At 39.5% G+C, this 19,094-nt stretch overlaps 1 protein-coding gene across 1 annotated transcript in view; it reads right to left on the bottom strand.

Moving 5' to 3' along the window:
• The window catches only part of LOC131478080 (transcription factor RFX3-like), a 94,231-nt gene that overhangs the window by 52,423 nt on the left and 22,714 nt on the right, over positions 1 to 19,094 (bottom strand). Inside the window, 1 exon segment of the mRNA XM_058655667.1 lies at positions 8,965 to 9,223. Coding sequence (XP_058511650.1) covers positions 8,965 to 9,223 — 259 coding nt within the window.

Here is a 19,094-nt window from a genome sequence, read left to right as displayed (position 1 = left end):
AAAAACTACATGATTATCTTAACAGACGCATAGAATGAATTCCATAAAATACAAAATCATGTCATGATAAGAAACATTTTAAACACAATGGGTATTGTAGGGATACCTCTCAACACAATCAAATCAATTTACAACAGATCCATAGTCACCATCAAATGGAAAAGTTGTAGACATTTTCACTAGTGTCTGGAGCCAAACAAGAATACCGGCTTTCACCACTGCTATTCAGTATAGTTCTGAAGATTTTAGTTGGAGCCATTAGGCAAGGAAAACAAATAAATAAACAAAAACATAGGGAAGGCTACCACGGCATAAGAGGCCAAGACTCTGGGTATGGCATTGGCACACCACAGCACCAGTTAGCGTCCTGCTGACCTACTTCTGATCCTGCTCCCTGCCTGTGTCCTGGGAAAGAAGTAGAGGATTGACAACCCATTGCTGGCTGTTGTAGCCATTTGGGGAGTGAATCAGCAGAGAGGAGATCTCTGTTTCTCCTTTCTAAGGCTGCATTCCCAATGAAAGAAAGAATGAATATATAAATCAATCAATCTATTTTTAAGATTGTTTTTAATTTTTCTGGCAAAGGCAGATTTACACAGAGGAGAGACAGAAAGATCTTACATCCATTGGTTTGCTCCCCAAGTGACCATAAAGGCTGGAGCTGAGCTAATTCAAAGCCAGGAGCTCCTTTAGGATCTCCAACATGGGTGCAGGGTCCCAAGGCTTTGGGTCATCCACTACTGCTTTCCCAGGCCACTATCAACTGCTTTCCCAGGCCACAAGCAGGGAACTGGATGGGAAGTGGAGCATCTGGGATGCGAACTGGCACCCACGAGACCATGGCAGTTGCAAGGTGAGGATTTAGGCCATCATGCCAAGCCCATAAATAAATTTTTAAAACAATCAAAAGCATACAAATTGGAAGGGAGCAAGTCAAACCATTCCTGTTTGCAGATGATAAGGACCTTTATATAAGAGAACCAAAAGACTCCACTTAGAGATTACTAGAAATTATAGGAGAATCCAGCAATGCTGCAGGTTTGAAAATCAGTAATACTCAACAGCATTTATATATACAAGCAATGACACCACGTCTGAGAAAGAACTGACAAGATCAATATGATTCTCGTTAATTATATAAAATACAAACATTTTGGTTACATTTAACCAAGAGTGTAAAATATCTCTATGATAAAAATTATAAGACGTTAAAGAAAGAGATAAATGAAGACACCAAGAAAACAAAAACATTGGAAGAACAACATCAAAATGGCCATACTATCCAAAGCTGTTTAAAGATGCAATGTGATCCCGATAAAAATATTGAAGACACTGTTCTCAAAAAATGGTGCTGAAATTCACATGCAAGCACAAGAGACCCTGGATAACTAAAGAAACCTCAAACAACAATACAGCCGAGTTTTGTGAAGTGCTGGTATAATCCAAACAGCCTGGTACTGGAAGAAAATTAGACAAGTAGACCAGTGGAACAGATTAGAAGCTCCATAAATCAGTTCATGCACCTAAAACCAACATATCCTGGACAAACAAGTTAAAATTCCTATCAGGGGAGAAGACTGCCACTTCAGCAAATGAGGTTGAGAAAATCTGGATTTCCATGTGCAGAAGTATGCAATAAGATGCCAAATTTTCACCTGATACAAACATCAACTCACAGTGGATCAAGCAGCTAAATCTCAGGCCTGATACCATCAAATTACTACTGGGAAATATTGGGAAGACTGCAAGGCCTTGGTACAGTGACAGACTTCTTGGATAAGACCTCAGAAGCACAGGCAGTAAAAGTAAGTAAGAGAAATGGGATGACATCAAGTAAAAAGCTTCTGATATCTAAGGAAGTACAGGTTCTGTATATAACAAGGTCAAAACGCAATCAACAGAAAGGGGAAACGTGTTTAAACTGTGCCACTGATAAAGGAGTAAGATGCAGAATAACCAAGGAGCTTAAGAAACTCAGCCACAGAACAAACAATTCAGTCACGAAATGGGCAAGGGACATGACCAAGGATTTTCCAAAGGATGATTCATAAATGGCCAACAGATGCATGAAAAGTGTGCTCAGGATCACTAGACATCAGGGAAATGCAAATGAAAATTACAAGGAGGTTTCACAGCACCCACGTTAGAATGGCTATCATACAACACCACACGAAACAGATGCCGGTGACCCTGTGGAGGAAAAGATGTACTTGGGCCCGGTGGCGTGACCTAGCACCTAAAGTCCTCGCCTTGAACGCCCCGGAATCCCATATGGGCGCCGGTTCTAATCCTGGCAGCTCCACTTCCCATCCAGCTCCCTGCTTGTGGCTTGGGAAAGCAGTCGAGGATGGCCCAAAGCTTTGGGACCCTGCACCCGCGTGGGAGACCCGGAAGAGGTTCCAGGTTCCCGGCATCGGATTGGCGCGCACTGGCCCGTTGTGGCTCACTTGGGGAGTGAAACATCGGATGGAAGATCTTCCTCTCTGTCTCTCCTCCTCTCTATATATCTGGCTTTCCAATAATAATAAAATCTTAAAAAAATAAAAAAAAAGAAAAGAAAAGATGCACTAACACAAAGTTGATGGCAAAGAAAACCAGTCCAACCATTATTGAAGACAGTATGGAGATCCTCACAAACCTGAAAAGAGATTTACCATATGACCCAGCATTCCCATTCCTGCACATTTACATAGAGGAAATGAAATCTGTACATGTAACCCACACTCACTGCAGCTTAAAGTTGCAATAGATAAGATACAGAATCAACCCAGATGTCCACCAACTGATGAAGAGATGAAGAAAATGCGGTATATATACACAAAGCATACTATCCAGCCATTAAGAAATTTTATTTACTTGCTGCAGCTGGAGAACATTATGCTTAGTGAAGTAAGCCAGCCCTAAAACAGACAAATATGCTTTTCCTGAAATATGGTAGTTACTAGAGAACACACACTAACACAAAAGTCAGAACAAAATGGATACAATGCGATTCCTATTTCGGCCTTTGTCTAAGTCCTATCGAAGAGCAGTTGCTACTCTTCCCTTGTTGGGCATATGGTTAATGGTGCATTAAGCATGAGATTATAAACTAAACTGAAATTATGTTACTGCAAAAAGTAAAAGAAAGAAGAAGGATTAAGGGGGGGAATGACTAAGGAGGAAATATAGTTATCTCCCTAGAATTTTGTCTATGAAAGACATGACAATTGTTCTCTTTGCGTTAATTTAAAAAATGTTTAAAAGGCAATTCAGCTACTTTTCTTACACTTATTCCACATAAATAAAAGGAAGTCCTTCATGCACTGTTGTGAAAATGTAAAATCTGGAGAAGGATTATGGGATGACAAAAACACAAGATAGAAATATTTTTGCCAAGAAAAACTGGAGAACATACTGAGCATGACTCCTTTTTGTACTTTCTTAAATCTTTTGTACTTGTCATGTAAGTGTGTATAGCTGATATGTACAATTGAGTGAGCAGCCATTTTAAAATAAAAATAAGTAGTCATTAGCATCTTCCCAGCAATACAATAAAAAGACAAAATTATTTTCTTGACAGCTAAACATACTCTTCAACTTTTTGGTAAAATATTCCTTTTCGCCAAATTCATGAACATGGAAGCCCAGAAGTAAACAAATAAAATAATCAGAAATTCCTGGCTTTCTATAAGTCACATGGTAAGTCAAACTTACACAACATGTTTCAAATTTCCTCCCAAATAATTAAAAATAAGTTATGATATTTTATATTAACCAAGGGGTAGAGATGTGAACAATGGTAATTTGACATATTTACATATATAATTACTAAATATATATTAAACTGTTAAAATTAGCTTTCATTCAGTGTTTCAAATGATTAATGTAATCTTATTTAGTTACCAAGAAGAAAAGCATGTGTATAAATAATCATCTAATTAGAAGAACACAAATATACTTTTAGGTAGAATTAAGCTTTTTACAGAAATTTGCTCATTACATTGTATTTGCATATATGATGGAGTATGTTGTGATGGGCATTAAAAATCAATGACTACATTCACAAATTTTTTATCTTCAAATGCAAATGCTGCTTGGGTTACAAAATTCTAAAGTTCTACAAATGATTATACATAAAAGTAATCAAGAAAAGCATCCTTCAATGTCAAGTCAATAAAGGCAGAGTTGTGAAGCCCACGTGGTACAGGGTGAGATCAGGAGAAAGACCAAGTGCACCTGAAGTGTGAGTCAGCCGCCTCGTCCCCCAGTGTCCACGTGCTCCTTAAATACTAACAGATCGGTCCCTGATCTTATTTTAACAGAATCTAAACTACCTTCCATGTGAAAATTAGCTAACCTCACATCCATGATGGGCCAACAACAATATTATATAATTATTCTAAACATTTCTATTTATCAGCAGAAAATGATACACATTTTAAATGTATGTGTATCTACACTTGAACAAAGTAAAAGCATTACGCATGTGCATACACACAACCAATACATATGTAATCTATAACCATATAGACCCTACAGACCTAATGAAGGAATATTAGAAATTACAGGGTAACTTTTATTTGGGTCAAATATGAGTACTGATTTTTTTTTTCACCACATATTCGACATATGGAATTTCACTTGTGGGGCTTGCACTGTTGTGAAGCAGGTTGGGTGGCTGTGATGCTGGCATTCCAAACGAATTCCAGTTCACATCACAGATGTCCCACTTCCCATCTGGCTCTCAGTTAATAGGTCTAGGAAAGCAGCAAAATATGTGGGCCAGTGCAACCCATGTGGAAAACCCATATGGAGCTGGAGGCTCTTGGGCACAACCTGGCCCAACCGACACAGTTGTGGACATTTGGGGAGTGAAATAATGGATAAAAAAGATCTCTGTCTCCTCCTCTCTTTCTGTAACCCTGCTTTTAAATCAAATAAACCGATCTTTTAAAATTTATCTTATCATAATACTCTGAAAAAATGCTGATAATTTTATGAACTTTACCAACTGAAAAAGTTACAGTGCCTGAGGCCAAACGCAAAGCACTGAATGATCTTTATGCCAAATTTTAGCATAAAATTATTAAACTAAAGGAAGGCCTATATTCAAACAGAAATTCTGTTAATGGGGGCCAGTGTTAGCTGCCACCTGCAAAGCTGGCATACCATATGGACAACAATTTGGATCTGGCTGCTCCACTTCCATTCCAGCTCCCTGATAACGGGTTGGGGAAATCAGTGGCTGATGGCTCATGTTTGGGCTCCTGCACCCACATGGGAGACCTGGATGAAGCTTCTGGCTCTGGACTCACTCTGACCCAACCCTGCATGTTATAGCCCTGTAGGGCGTGAACCAGCAGGTGTAAGGTCTTTCTTGCCCTGTGCTCCCTTCTCTTAAATCCGCCTTTCAAAAAATGTTTTTAAATTCACCTTTCATAAAAAAAAATTCTCTTGATAATTCCAAGATCTCTCCACTACAGGGAAGACAACCCAAGATTTTATACTGACTATAGACTAGTGTAGTAACTTCTTAGTAACTTCAAGTCATTTTTTTCCATGGGATATTTTGAAAAATGCATCTGTCTGTTATAGAACATTTTTGCGTTAGAAAATTATTCCAAATGATATTAAAGCATATGTGGAAAGACATAAGTAAAATGTAAGAAAGAACCAAAGCATTTGCTTTGAGAACCACAGCAGGAAGCTTTGCCATCCAAGCACTGAGTGAAAGTGTTCAATTTGTGCTATCAGAAGTGCCTAAACCTAAGTAATTTCCTGTCAACCTAACTGATTGACAGTTTGCTTGAAGGATTACAGGAATGGCCCATGTCACTAGTCATCCTTGGCATCCATGGGGATTGGTTCCAGGAGCCTCACAGACACAAGTCCAACATGCTCAAGTCCTTTCACTAATGGCGCTTTACGTATGTGTAACTTACGCTCTTACTCCCATGTTTTTAAAATCATCTCTAGATTCTTTGGGTACATCTACCACCATGCCAATATTACCTAAACATGCTGCACTGCTTATGGGATAATGAGGAGGGGGAAAAGTGTGTACGTGTTCAGTAATACAAATGCAATTTCTTCAAATAGATTTGACCTCACGTTGGTTAAGCATATGTGTATGGAGATGACGGATACAGAGGGCCGGCTGCATTTCATGGTCTGGAATTTGGGCTTCAGAATAGGCTACTCCTATACAGGCAGATGCACCAACCACGCCATAGAGGTTACAGGTTGAACAGTGAGGATAGGTAAGTCTCACGCAGTGCTTGGCCAGAACTGATTTGATACTCGACCAAAAAGTTGCCACAGACTGTGCTCATATTTGCTTTACATTATGGTTTTACAAGTAAGGAAAATCATGAAATCAAACAAATTCCCTTTAATGACATGATACCTACTAAAAAAAAAAATCTTAATTTCTAGGAATCAAAACAACCAAAAATCTGCCAATATTCTAATAGGTGGCAAGAGGAAGAAAGCAGAAAATCCTGAATGAATTTCATGGAAACTAACCTTTGTAGTAAATATTACTACAGGAACAGAAATGATGAATAACCCAAACCTCGCAACCTCTCTGTGACTCAGATGCAGATCTTGAGGCTGAGTGAGGAATCTTAACCAACTGTGTCTACAAAAACTACATGCAAGATAATAGAATAACCACTACCACAGTAATATCTGATACATAGATACTATCATATGGGCTTTGAAGAAGGTACTTTGTGATTTTTTCCAGGCAATAGGTTATGTTTAAACTATACTCCTTTTATTGAAAATTGATTTTTGTAGAAAACAAACCAAAAAACCACTAAGAATGTTCACCCTAGCAAAGTAATATGACTGTGAAGGCTCTAAGTATAACCTTATATAGCTGGTAGCATAATTAGTATTTATTTAAAAGCTTTCAAATTATCCCAATTTTTATAATTCAATTATCTTATATTATTAGTTTACCAACTAACATAATAAATATCTTATATAAAAACTGTGACATATAACTTAGGCAGCAATGTCATCTTCCTTCCTCCATGAGAGAAAACACCTTACCAAGATTGTTTTTAATCAAACCACACAACTTCTTATGTTCATATTTGCAACTGTATTTACACAAGATGGGATATATGATGTGGTTAATTCATCGATAAGTCTCACAAGAGTTGCTAAGCCTGAATCCGGTTGATGAAGCTGTTTGTAACACGACAAGCAGCTCGACATCCATGTGAGGAGAAATGAGAATGCCGGAAGGGTCACGTGTCACCCAACTGTCAGTCGGCAACTGAAAACTGGTTGTTCAGTTTTCCTGAGGCCTTGGTGAGTGTGGGCACTTTCCTGTTCATGGAAAATTACTTTCTGGGTGGCTATTTTGTCCCATCATTCCTCCTCATGGTAAAGACATAGATATTTCGAGCTCTAGGATACTTTATAATCCAGGAAATCATTCAGTCTTTAACAAACTTTTATTTTAATCAGAGGGGAACTGGGATCCGCAGAAGCTCTAATTTATGAGTGGCAACTGTGGTGGTTTCGAGCCTACATAAACATTCTGTTGTGACTAAAAGGCTTAGAAATACTGTATTTCTAAACACAAGTAATGCTTCAGAAACACAAAGAAAAAATACAAAAGGAACTCTCCATCCAGAACTGCTATTCATCTGCTTTGATGTTAGTAAATAAATAAATAATAACAATAACAACAAGAGGGAATTGTAAGTGAAAGGTTCTGATATTAGGGGAAAGGGCCTAAGTGATGAGAAGGTGAACACACGTAATCACCATAGATATGCAAGGCATATATCCAAAGTACTTACTAAGCACATGTAATACTTGGAAGAAATTCCATAAAATAGATAAATCTCTCATATTAATATTTTCTGACAAATTTATTCCCCCTATATGATGTTTCAAGAAGAAAACTACAAAGTAAGATGCTAAGAAAGGGCTGTACCTACTTAATTCAAGTTCTCAGCTCCCTTGGATATGAAACACCAACCAATCATTTCTCTTGGTGCTTAAGCTATGCAGCTCTAACCAATCTTTCTTCCCCCACATGCTAAGCCGAAGTGAAAACAGCTGGGTTTGGGTTACAGAGTTGGTGATGTCAAATGCTATGCAACCTTCTGTGATTATTTCAATGACACCATTTCAACACATTTGAGTACACTGTATCAAAATAAATATTTATTAGGCTTTTAAAGCTTGAAAACTCAAATATGGAGGTGTGCCCCTAAGATATTATTTGCTCATCAATATGCTAACAGTCAACCTAAACACACTTTTCATCTTAAGTCTCCTGTATCAGGGCTTTCCCAGGCGTCCCTCTGGTAGAATGCAAGATAAGTTCATACAGGATACAGGGACAATTTTTCTTAAATTTTTTTCAACTTAAGTATTGCTTTCCATATATATCGGGAAAACTGCATATGGTTTCTATCTTAAAATTAGTTTCCTTAAAAAAATACATGAAGTAAAGAACAGTACAGGTAGTGAGTATGGAAATACTTAAACATCTAAGATTTGGGAAATGTTTACTCAGTATAATTTTTCTCATAGTGAGCTAGTGGAAATATCATGGAAAGATAGAAAATTTGAAGAAAATTATATTTTACTGTTTTTTTTTAGTCTTATAAAGTGGGCAAAACATGAAAGTAGGGTCTTTCAGCAGCAATTTAATGTATTTTACTGAATATCATTGAAACAAAATCTATTATATTTGGCTCAATGAGTGAAAATCACCTTTTTTGACTGCCTGTTACTAATGAAAGCTTTCCCAGTTACTCAATTGCAAACTAAATGTTTGCATCCCATTTTGCCTAACACCACACATTCCACAACCTGCCCCAGCCCAGTAGAGAAGTTGCCCAATACATGCTTGCCCTGTCCAGCCTGTGTCTTTTTTCCCCCTTTACAGAGAAGTGACAACGCAGGTTTCCCACAAAGTTAAACTGAATGCGGGAAAACTCAAACACTTACTGTCGCAGGGGAGGCCCGAGTGGTGTGTGTCACCGCGTGCCCTGAATTCTCCATGGAGTTGCCGATCAGGTAGGTTCCTCCCGAGCTGCTGATGAGCTGGCCTCCCGTGACGCCCATCTGGATCCCACCAGTGCCCACCATGCTGTGGGAGGAGACCACAATCGTCACCTGGGCAGAACTCCCTTGAGTATCAAAGTAATTCCCTCCAGTGTTCTGGCTGTACATCTGTGTTTCGGTGTAAGGGTATGTTGTTGTTCGGCTTTAATGGAAGAAGAAGAAAAAGAAACAAGAAATTTACTAGCTTATTAACAGCCCTCTTAACAGATTTTTTTCTAATGTGATTATGCTTCAAACACATGGATGACCATAGCCTTTGGGACATAGTGAGTTTCACATTTTATATGGAACTTCATGTCAGAAATAGACTTATCTTCCAAACTAAACATACATATTAGAGCTTCAACTGGTTTCTGAGCTTTCAAGCTTTTGTCCTCTTCTGGTAACTACTTCCAGCACACAAGCAAGGTAAGGTCTCTTCCTCCCAACACATCTTGCTGAGCAGCAGCATCAATTCTTTGTCCAACTCCCTGCTGATCCCAACTGGAGAGACACTGCAACAGGAATCCCTGCAGCTGGCCAGTGAACTGCTCACACTCGTTCCTTTTTTTTTTTTAAGATTTTTTTATTATTATTGGAAAGCCGGATATACAGAGAGGAGGGGAGACAGAGAGGAAGATCTTCCATCCAATGTTTCACTCCCCAAGTGAGCTGCAACAGCCGGTATGCGCCAATCTGAAGCCGGGAACCAGGAACCTCTTCTGGGTCTCCCACGTGGGTGCAGGGTCCCAATGCATTGGGCCGTCCTCGACTGCTTTCCCAGACCACAAGCAGGGAGCTGGATGGGAAGTGGAGCTGCCGGGATCAGAACCGGCACCCATATGGGATCCCAGGGCTTTCAAGGTGAGGACTTTCGCCACTAGGCTACGCCGCCGGGCCCCTCACACTCGTTCTTGACCCTTGGTGATTGGCTTGGTATTTTGCATGGAGCTCTGTGTTACCACTCCAAGGATTGTGTGCAGTTTGCCCACACTGAGTCCCAAATCCCTATCTAAAAATATTTTTCTCTTCCTTTACACTCAAGCTTCGGGCTTACTAGATGTCTTAAACCACCTTATCACGCCCTGTCTTTCCACTTCCCACCATTGTGGTCAGCTTTCTGCCCTTAGCCTTTCATGAAACTGCTTTTAATAATGTCATTTGTGACCAAATCTAAATACCAAGCTAAAAAGCCCTTATCTTTTCACACCTAACTGGAGTATGACGTGGTTGGCCACTCCACACTGCCCTTTCCATCCTTTCTTCTGAATAAGCTTAATGGGGGTGGAGGGATTTCTTTTTCATTTTCTATTGACCATATTTTACATCTTCGACAGATGCAGATCATGGTGCTCACTAATCTTTTCATGTCCAAGCAGCATGATTATGTGAGTCCTTTAGTAATAAGATTTCATATAAAATATACAATAGTTAATCATAGCTAATATTTACTGATCATTTGTTATCAAATGATAACACCACATTAGTTCACTTCCAAAATGATTCCAAAGACTGAGACTGGTTCAGGCTGGAGCCTGGAGCATGGAGCTCCAACTGGATCTACTGTATGGCGCAGGGCTCAAGTACCAGGGTTATCTTCTGCAAGGAACTGGATCAGAAGTGTAGCCACAGGGTATTCTTTAACCAGTACTCTCAGACAGGGAGCCAGAAGGCACTGCAGGTGGTAACTTAGCTAGCTGTACAACAAGGCTGGTGTCAAGCATCAAATTCTTCATGCATGTCAATAGCGCATATGAATGACTACTAGAAAAAAGCTCTGAGCAATAAGTAGGGGCACATGGACTTTCTGTGGTAACTTAAGATGTCCTCATTACTGGGCTCACTGCTTGCCGGCAGCATGCTATTCTTGGTCCTTATGGGAAATGCAGGTGCTATATGTGGGCTGATCCAATGGAGCAGAGGGGAAGAGCAGGATCATTTCGGAAGATACTTACTGCCTCACACTCAATTTCTACAAGTTCAATGTCAAGAAAGATGCTAGTTCATTGTAACAGAAAGATGCTAAAGTCTGAGTCATTCTTCTTTTAGCATAAACCTTTTATATAACTAGTTCTCAGTGGATGACAGTAATGGAAACACACACACATCAGCATGAAAATCTGACTAAAAAGGCAAATTACACTGTCATACTTCCTTCAGCTGGAGATGATTCATGAGCCACACCGTCAGTAAAGAAGAAAAAGGAATAGGCCCTGAAGAAGATGGCTATCCTGTAAACCATCGCAATTATTCAATCACACCCCATGGGGCTGTGAAAAAGTCTTGGGCACATTAAGCATAGACTAGGAAAAAGATCAATTTTAAAAAGATTTATTTATGTTATTTTGCAAAGGAAAGTCCACACAGAGAGAGAAGACACACAGGAAGATTTCCCATCTGCTGGTTCACTCCCCAAATGGCCACAATGGTCTCTCACGCATGCACAGGTTACTAAGCCTTTGGCCCATCCTTCACTGCTTTCCCAGGCCATAAGCAGGGAACTGAACGGGAAGCAGAACATTTGGGACATGAACTGACATCCATCTAGGATGCCAATGCTTGTAGGCGAAGGATTAGCCAGCCGAGTCAATGTGCTAGCACCACCGTCATCAACTTTTAGGGGGAGTAACAAAACTCAGTTAACATGAGGAAGTATGATATCATGAGCTGTTTGTGAACTTGGCTATGGTAAAAACACAGGTGCCTTGGGAAATGGTGGAAACTTGTAACCACTGGGTTCAGAGTCACCGAGGCAGCTTATAAATGTTTGCCATTGGCTTTTCAAGCACAGAATTCACTCATTGTTGGACTCCCTGGAGCCAACACCAGAACCATGCACAGAGCATGTGGTTCACAGTCTATTTCATGTCTAAAGGCTCCAAACTCCTGAATAAATACTGAAGAATTTATTTTTAAAAAGAAGTGCCAGCTGTAAAAGCAAACAGTATTTTTTAGGTACAAGAAATATGATCAGTTGCTTTTCCATAGTGTATATATTGGATATAGTTTTCATATGGGTTAAAGCTTACATGCTGTTTCCTCCAGACATTTCTAAAACATATGTTGAAGAAAATTACACAATTTTTGGCATATCTGATAGAAAACAACTATTTCTGGACTGTTCGGGCCTGAAATAGCTAAATTCCCAAGTAATTTTCTTGCACACTTAAAAGATGCTGCTATGTTCATTCTATTTGTTCAATATCGATTACCACAGACTAAGTCATGAAAATAATGTGTCACATTGTTTCTAAAGCTGAAGGGAAATCTTTCCATTGTTTTGCATACGTATCTGGTGACGAAGATGAACAGAGAGATCTGTGTATACTGGCTGACAGAAGCCACTTCATACCCACTCTGCTATAGATTCTGTGTAAATGCCAGAAGTGTGATCCGTTGAATTCATTCAATTCATTCAGTTTGTATCCCATCATGCTTAGGGTATATTTTGGCTAAGTATGGCCCTAAATAACTCCCTGCTTGCTTACTTTCTAGCACGATTGTATCAATTTCTGATACGTTACCTCTTCTCTTTTCCCTAGTTCACAGTGTCTTATCCACAAATCCAGAAATATGGAATTTGTACTTTACCAAGGTTTTGAACAACCTCCTTTCAATTAGCATGTCACTAAACACTGGTATGAAAGTGATGAATTAACAGATGGTTTATAAATTTCACACCACAAATTACAATAAGAGGCTAAGACACATCATGGAGATCAGTATGTCTTCTATTGGTACAATATTTTACTGCTTTTAGGTTACTTTGCACATATTCCTTTAACAAATATTCAGCAAACACTTTCTGTGGCACCTAAATAAACTGAACCCTTACCATTGTAACAGCAAGCAATGGCTTAACCCCTGGTGTCACATCTCCCTATCATTTACACATATATGCACATGGTAGTATAGATGACAAACACATGCATGTATTTAAATATAAAATGTACATAAAACATTCTCACTGTAGCTGAGTTTTAAAAGCTTGAAAGCCACTACAACGGCCAGCGGCTTAGATTTTTGTTTTAGGCTGGGTTCATGCTAAGGTGGAGTGCTCAGAGGAGAAGATGGATGAATGCCTTCACCAGAGAAAACCAACACCTGAGGCTAGACAGGTGATGGGATAACGCAGGAGAAGGAAGCTGCCCACAGGGTCCGACCTCTGGGTGGCTCCTGCTCAGAAGCCTAGAACCCGGCCGTCACCTATGGTGAGTGGAGACCCTTATCGCAGCTAGACTGAGGAAACACTCAACTAAATCTAACAAGTCTGAGAGCTCCGGGGACATTGTGGAACTAGGGAAATGTCCCCTAAGAGCTAGGGGACATATTTTTGTACTTAATCTACATGAAGTGAAGTACAAGGCTTATAAATTTTTATTCCTCTGGATGAACAGTCACTTTGGAGAGGGAGGGGCGGCGGTTCTGAGGACATTACCAATGGTAAAGTGATGAAGGAAGGCGGAAACTAATTTTGAATATCCCCTAGTCCAGTGTTTTTACTACTTTTTAAAAAATATTTATTTTATTTTTTATTTGAAAAGCAGAGTTACAGAGAAAGGAGAAGCAGAGAAAGGTCTCCCAGCTGCTGGTTCACTCCCCAAATGGCTGCAGTAGCCAATTTAGTTGGTCTGAAGTCAGGAGCTTCTTCTGGGCCTGCCACGTGGGTGCAGAGCACCAAGGACTGGAGCCATCCTCCACTGCCTTGCCAGGACATTAGCAGGGACCGGAAAGAAGTGGAGCAGCCAGGATGTAAACTGAAATGGAGCCCACATGGGATACTGGCACTGCAGGTGTAGGACTAATGTGCTATACCATGGTGTCAGTCTCCCTGTGTTAATTTTCCAAGTAAGTTGAATTTAAAGAGGAAATGGCAAATGAGAATTTCTTTGAAAATGTTTTCAAAAAGATGACATTAGTTTTGAGGAAGCATTTGAGGAAAAGAGACAGTTGTTTTGTAACAAGGTGAAAACTGGTCCTATACCTTTGTCTATATTTCTAAGGAAGTAGAGAAAAAAGTACTCTATGGTTTTCGGAGACTTATAACACATTTTTTATTTCTTGCTGTAGAATTTCACTTGTTTGTCAGAAAATTTCCAATAAACTTAAAGTCCTTGCTAAAGAATATGTATACCAATGACAGGGAAGAATTTATTTCAGCCAGCATTCCAATAGCAAAGAGAATAAAGTTAAATATACTTTGCTTCTCATTGCCTATTTTTAACAAAATCACTTATGCCCAGTGTCAGCCTGTACTATTTTCCATTTAATATTAGCCTCAAATATCAAATAAGTAAAATACTCCAGATGAAAAGGAACCTATCCTCTACCTGTTGACCAATCAAGGGCTGCAGACACAGTCAGACAACCAGTGATTAACCAACTCAAACAACTTCTAAATGTGTTTCAGCGATCATAGTAAGATGTGAATTTATGGTATGAATTCATTATATTATTTGCTATTAAACAAAACTGACATAGTTACTACTCACACAGGATTTGACATTATTTAATTTAAGGGAATTATTAAACAATCTTGAATTCTAAGATAGTTAGCTAGGAGTATCTATATCAATTTCCATATTCCTTTCTAAGGTTCTTTTCCATTTTTATTATGCTCCAGAGACTGACATTGTATCATGGCATGCTAAGCTGCTGCTTACATGCAGAAATCTGCTTACATGCAGAAATTCCATGCAGAAATTCCACATGGGTACAAGTTCAAATCCCAGATGTTCCACTTGCAATCCAGCTTCCTGTTAATGTGCTGGGAAGACAGGAAAGGATGTACAATCTGTGTGGGAGACCAGGTGGAGTCTCCAGTTCCTGGTTTGGCTTGGCCCAAGAGCCAGGAGAGAGAACTTCGTGATATTGGGGGGAGGAGGTGAACCAGAGAGCTGAAGATTCTATTTCTCTTTGTTACTCTAGCTCTCTATCTCTGCTACTCTATCTGTCCACCCCTCTGTTACTCTTTCAACTGAACAAACCCATTTGTAAGAAGTCATTAGGTCAATAGAGTTGCAACACCTGTGAGGATTTCTATTACACTTTAACTGAATTCCCTTCCTTTGTCTAATTGTTCAACAAGTGAATGTTGACAGGAAGCAAATCACACCTCCATTTTAACAGCCATAAAGCCCAAGTTTTGGCTTTTCCATTCTCTTCCTGTCCACAGGCCTCAGGGAGTCAGTTCAGGGCCCAAATAATTACATGTACTTGCCATAATCATCTGCCTGTGGCACAAAGCAACGAGAAACATGGCATGTTGTGGGAGCAAAACCCAATTTGCCGCACCAGAGGGAACATGAGTCAAGATGAGACGGCAAGTCTAGCAATGCTGGACACTGCCTGGGATGGCTCAGAGGCACATGCTTCTGATGGGTGTATGACCTGCTGCTGCCTAGTACCACTTAGTGCTGACTTTCTCCAGACATCCCAGAAACTCTGAGTCATAAAGATCTTTCAGTTAATTTGTGCTTTGTCTTAAATCACACAGATGGTTTGAAACCAAGAACAGTTGCCTTCAACAGCTTGCTATCAGGAAGTTGGTATGTGGGTCATCAAAGTCCTACACAGAGGGTACCACCTTGTCTGGAATCTTCAACATATTGCACTTGTGTGGTACACCATCTCTGGCTGGGCAGAGCCCACTATTCACATGAAGTTTGAAATAGACCCTGTCGTCAATGTTCCAATTCAGACTGTAGCTGGAAGATATACAGACAACTGATTTGCCCATTTTGTGCAAGATGCTAAAGGAAAATAGTACTATTTGTTGACTTCTTTATTTAGTAAAGGACTAGGGTTGTGATATGAAGAAACTGAAAGTATGTCACTGCAAAAAATTTAAAAACTGTAGCAAAGGAAGGAGGGAGGAGAAAGGGCAGGAGGCAAAGCGACTGTGTTCTTGAAACTGTATATATAAAATATGGAATTTGTTCCCTTAAGATAAAGACACAAAATTTGGAAGACATATAAAAAATAACAGCAATATGTACTACTGAATATCACTTACAAAACATGTGTTTACATTTAATCCACAACATAGTCTCATTTCTGCTAATTTTAGCTTGTATAGCAATAAGTAAAAACATTAAAGCGCTTATGAAGCTGTTGCCATGCCTACTGGAGAAGTTATACAAAAGTGAATGCGTAAAGTCAGTAACCATTCCTGTATTCAATACTTTCTTTCCATGTGTGGTATTTCCATTATCACATAGGTTGTTAATATAAAGAGTACTGGATTCACAACTTTAAGTTTGTATCATCCTATAATCATTATTTAAGGATATCTGCATATTCAGTTTGTATTTAAATTATTTCTATACAGTGTTCACAAGAATCACTGGGAATACTTACTAAAAAGCTTCCAAATTCCTCATGCTATAGAAACTGACTGGGGACCAAAAGCTAGCATTTCTTACAAGTTTCCAGTGCTGCTGGAATGGTGAAAACATTTGGAGAACCACTGTACTACAGGATACTAAAATGTGAATCCCAAACTTGTAGGAATGAAACAGAAACAGTTCTACTTCACAACTGCTAAACCTCTTACTACTTGAGTTGATTAAAGTAGTTTGGAGTAGCTTTCCACGGCAACATTACCAACATTTCTACTGTTATAATTGCTTTTGAAGCATCCCCAAAATATATGCAGAGTAAGTCCACACAGGGGTCCCATAGGAGGACTTTAGGAGTCAGAGAAATGAATGTGGTCCTAAAGCGCTCATGAAGACCCTGTCAATGAATGCTATGTTATTAATTCATTTAACAAATATAGATTGCGTGCCTATTATGTGCCAGTGTATGAGACGTTAGAGAACGGGGTACAGATAACAACACCGCTGCTCATGTGCAGCTTATTTAAAGTGTGAGAAAGACAAATAGAAGACAAATCACAGAGAATCTGCAGGGGGATGAAGAGTCACAAGTAGGGTGAGAGAAACGTGGTTTCCATTGGAAAACAGTAGTAGGGGCCCGGCGTGGCCTAGCGGCTAAAGTCCTCGCCTTGAACGCCCTGGGATCCCATATGGGCGCCGGTTCTAATCCCGGCAGCTCCACTTCCCATCCAGCTCCTTGCTTATGGCCTGGGAAAGCAGTCGAGGATGGCCCAAAGCTTTGGGACCCTGCACCCGCGTGGGAGACCCGGAAGAGGTTCCTGGTTCCTGGCATCGGATTGGCGCAGTACCGGCCCGTTGCGGCTCACTTGGGGAGTGAAACATCGGATGGAAGATCTTCCTCTCTGTCTCTCCTCCTCTCTGTATATCCGGCTTTCCAATAATAATAAAATCTTAAAAAAAAAAAACCAAAAACAAAACAAAACAAAAATAGTAGTGAAACACACACGCGGAGGACCTCAAGCAACAGAACCCTTTTTGACCAATCCTAAAACTAAGGAGCAACGAATAAAAGGAAGAAAGCAGGACTTAAAATCAACAGGAGAGAAAGAGTGATAGTGTGGTTGACTGTTAGAGACAAAGTAAATTTAATCTAGAACTTCCATGCATAATACAAAACAAATTGATACCTAGGTGAACAAGTACACACTTATGCTCTCACAGATGAACTGCATCATGGAGACGAATGTGCTGGGATGGGATGATACGCTGCAGGATCCATCTCTACTCTCAAATAAAGGAGGACTCCCAATGAAACTGTTACAGATACCCTGACAATAGGATACTGATTTTCTACCTCTGTTATACCTACAATTCCATGATACACTTAAATCACTTGGAACTTAAATAAGTAGCTTAAATAAGTAACTTGTAACTGTTACTAAAAGACTATACCACTATAATAATTAGAACAGAAAATGGTGGTGGGGAATATGGGAGGAAGAAGAAGGAGGGACCAATCCTTTTATCTACAAAAGCGTATCACGGGATTAAAAAGGAGAGGAAAAGAAACATGGGCAAAGATTTACAATTGAAGGCCACCACCGACCTCGGTAAGAACAATCTTACTGCAATGTGGAGTGGAAAGCCAGCTTAGAAGTGGCTGAAGAACATTAAATCAATCCTAAGAGGCTTTAATACGGAGAACAGACAGCACTTGTTGGAGGTAGATTTTTGTCTACCAAGATTTCTTAAAATAGAGGAAAACGGGGTATGTGCGTCGCTGAGCCAATCAAGGGTGCTCTCCCTGAGAGGCAGGTCTGTCCCCTGTGACTTTTGCTAGGATTTATCCTCAAATCGGTGCCTGTTGTACTTCTTAGAACCTTCTGGTCACTATAAGGCTCAATCTTCAGGAAACAGCCTTAGATTTTGCTGGGTATTTCAAAGTCTTCTGGAGGCACAATCCATGATTATCAAACATTTAAAATCTGTAACCTCAACAACGATTTTTCTCTGGCTTTTAAATATTTGTTTCAGCAGAAATGCTATCAAGTTTTGCACTGACAGCTTTATAAGAGCAATTATACTAAAAATTAATACTTTCCAGACAGTATAAATTATTCTACATCCCACTCATTATTCCCTCTCTTCCTGACTCTGAACTGGTTATTAAGTAATGGTTTGAACTACTAATCCCCAATTTAAAATAAGGAAATGTAGGTGCAAATACATACTTATTTGCCTGGAATTTCATAATAATTCAGATGGGGATATGATATCTGCATATGTTTCAAAGGCTCACTCAAGAGAACTATTATTCACAACAACCTTGTTCTAAAAAGGTATGTGTACATTCTTTCATTTTATCCCTTCTTTAAAAAGAAAATACAGAAGGGAAGAAGAAAAATCAGATGCTGATACATAGATTGCGTAGTTACGTAATGCTTCTCTTGGAAATTATTTAGCAAAGACCTGATACCAAAAGTTATTAAATATGAACTTCTCTACATATTTAAGAATACCTAAAGAACTTTTATTCTCACATAATAAATATAATTAAAAAGTATAGGGCCCAGTACAGTAGCCTAGTGGCTAAAGTCCTCGCCTTGCACGCAACAGGATCCTACATGAGTGCTGGTTCTAAACATGGCGGCCCCACTTCCCATCCAGCTCCCTGGTTGTGGCTTGGGAAAGCAG

This window comes from Ochotona princeps, chromosome 27, assembly GCF_030435755.1.
Source record: "Ochotona princeps isolate mOchPri1 chromosome 27, mOchPri1.hap1, whole genome shotgun sequence".
In the NCBI taxonomy this organism is placed as follows: Eukaryota; Metazoa; Chordata; class Mammalia; order Lagomorpha; family Ochotonidae; genus Ochotona; species Ochotona princeps.
The sequence above is the reverse complement of the archived record's forward strand: the minus strand, read 5'-3'. Positions and strand labels throughout refer to the sequence as shown.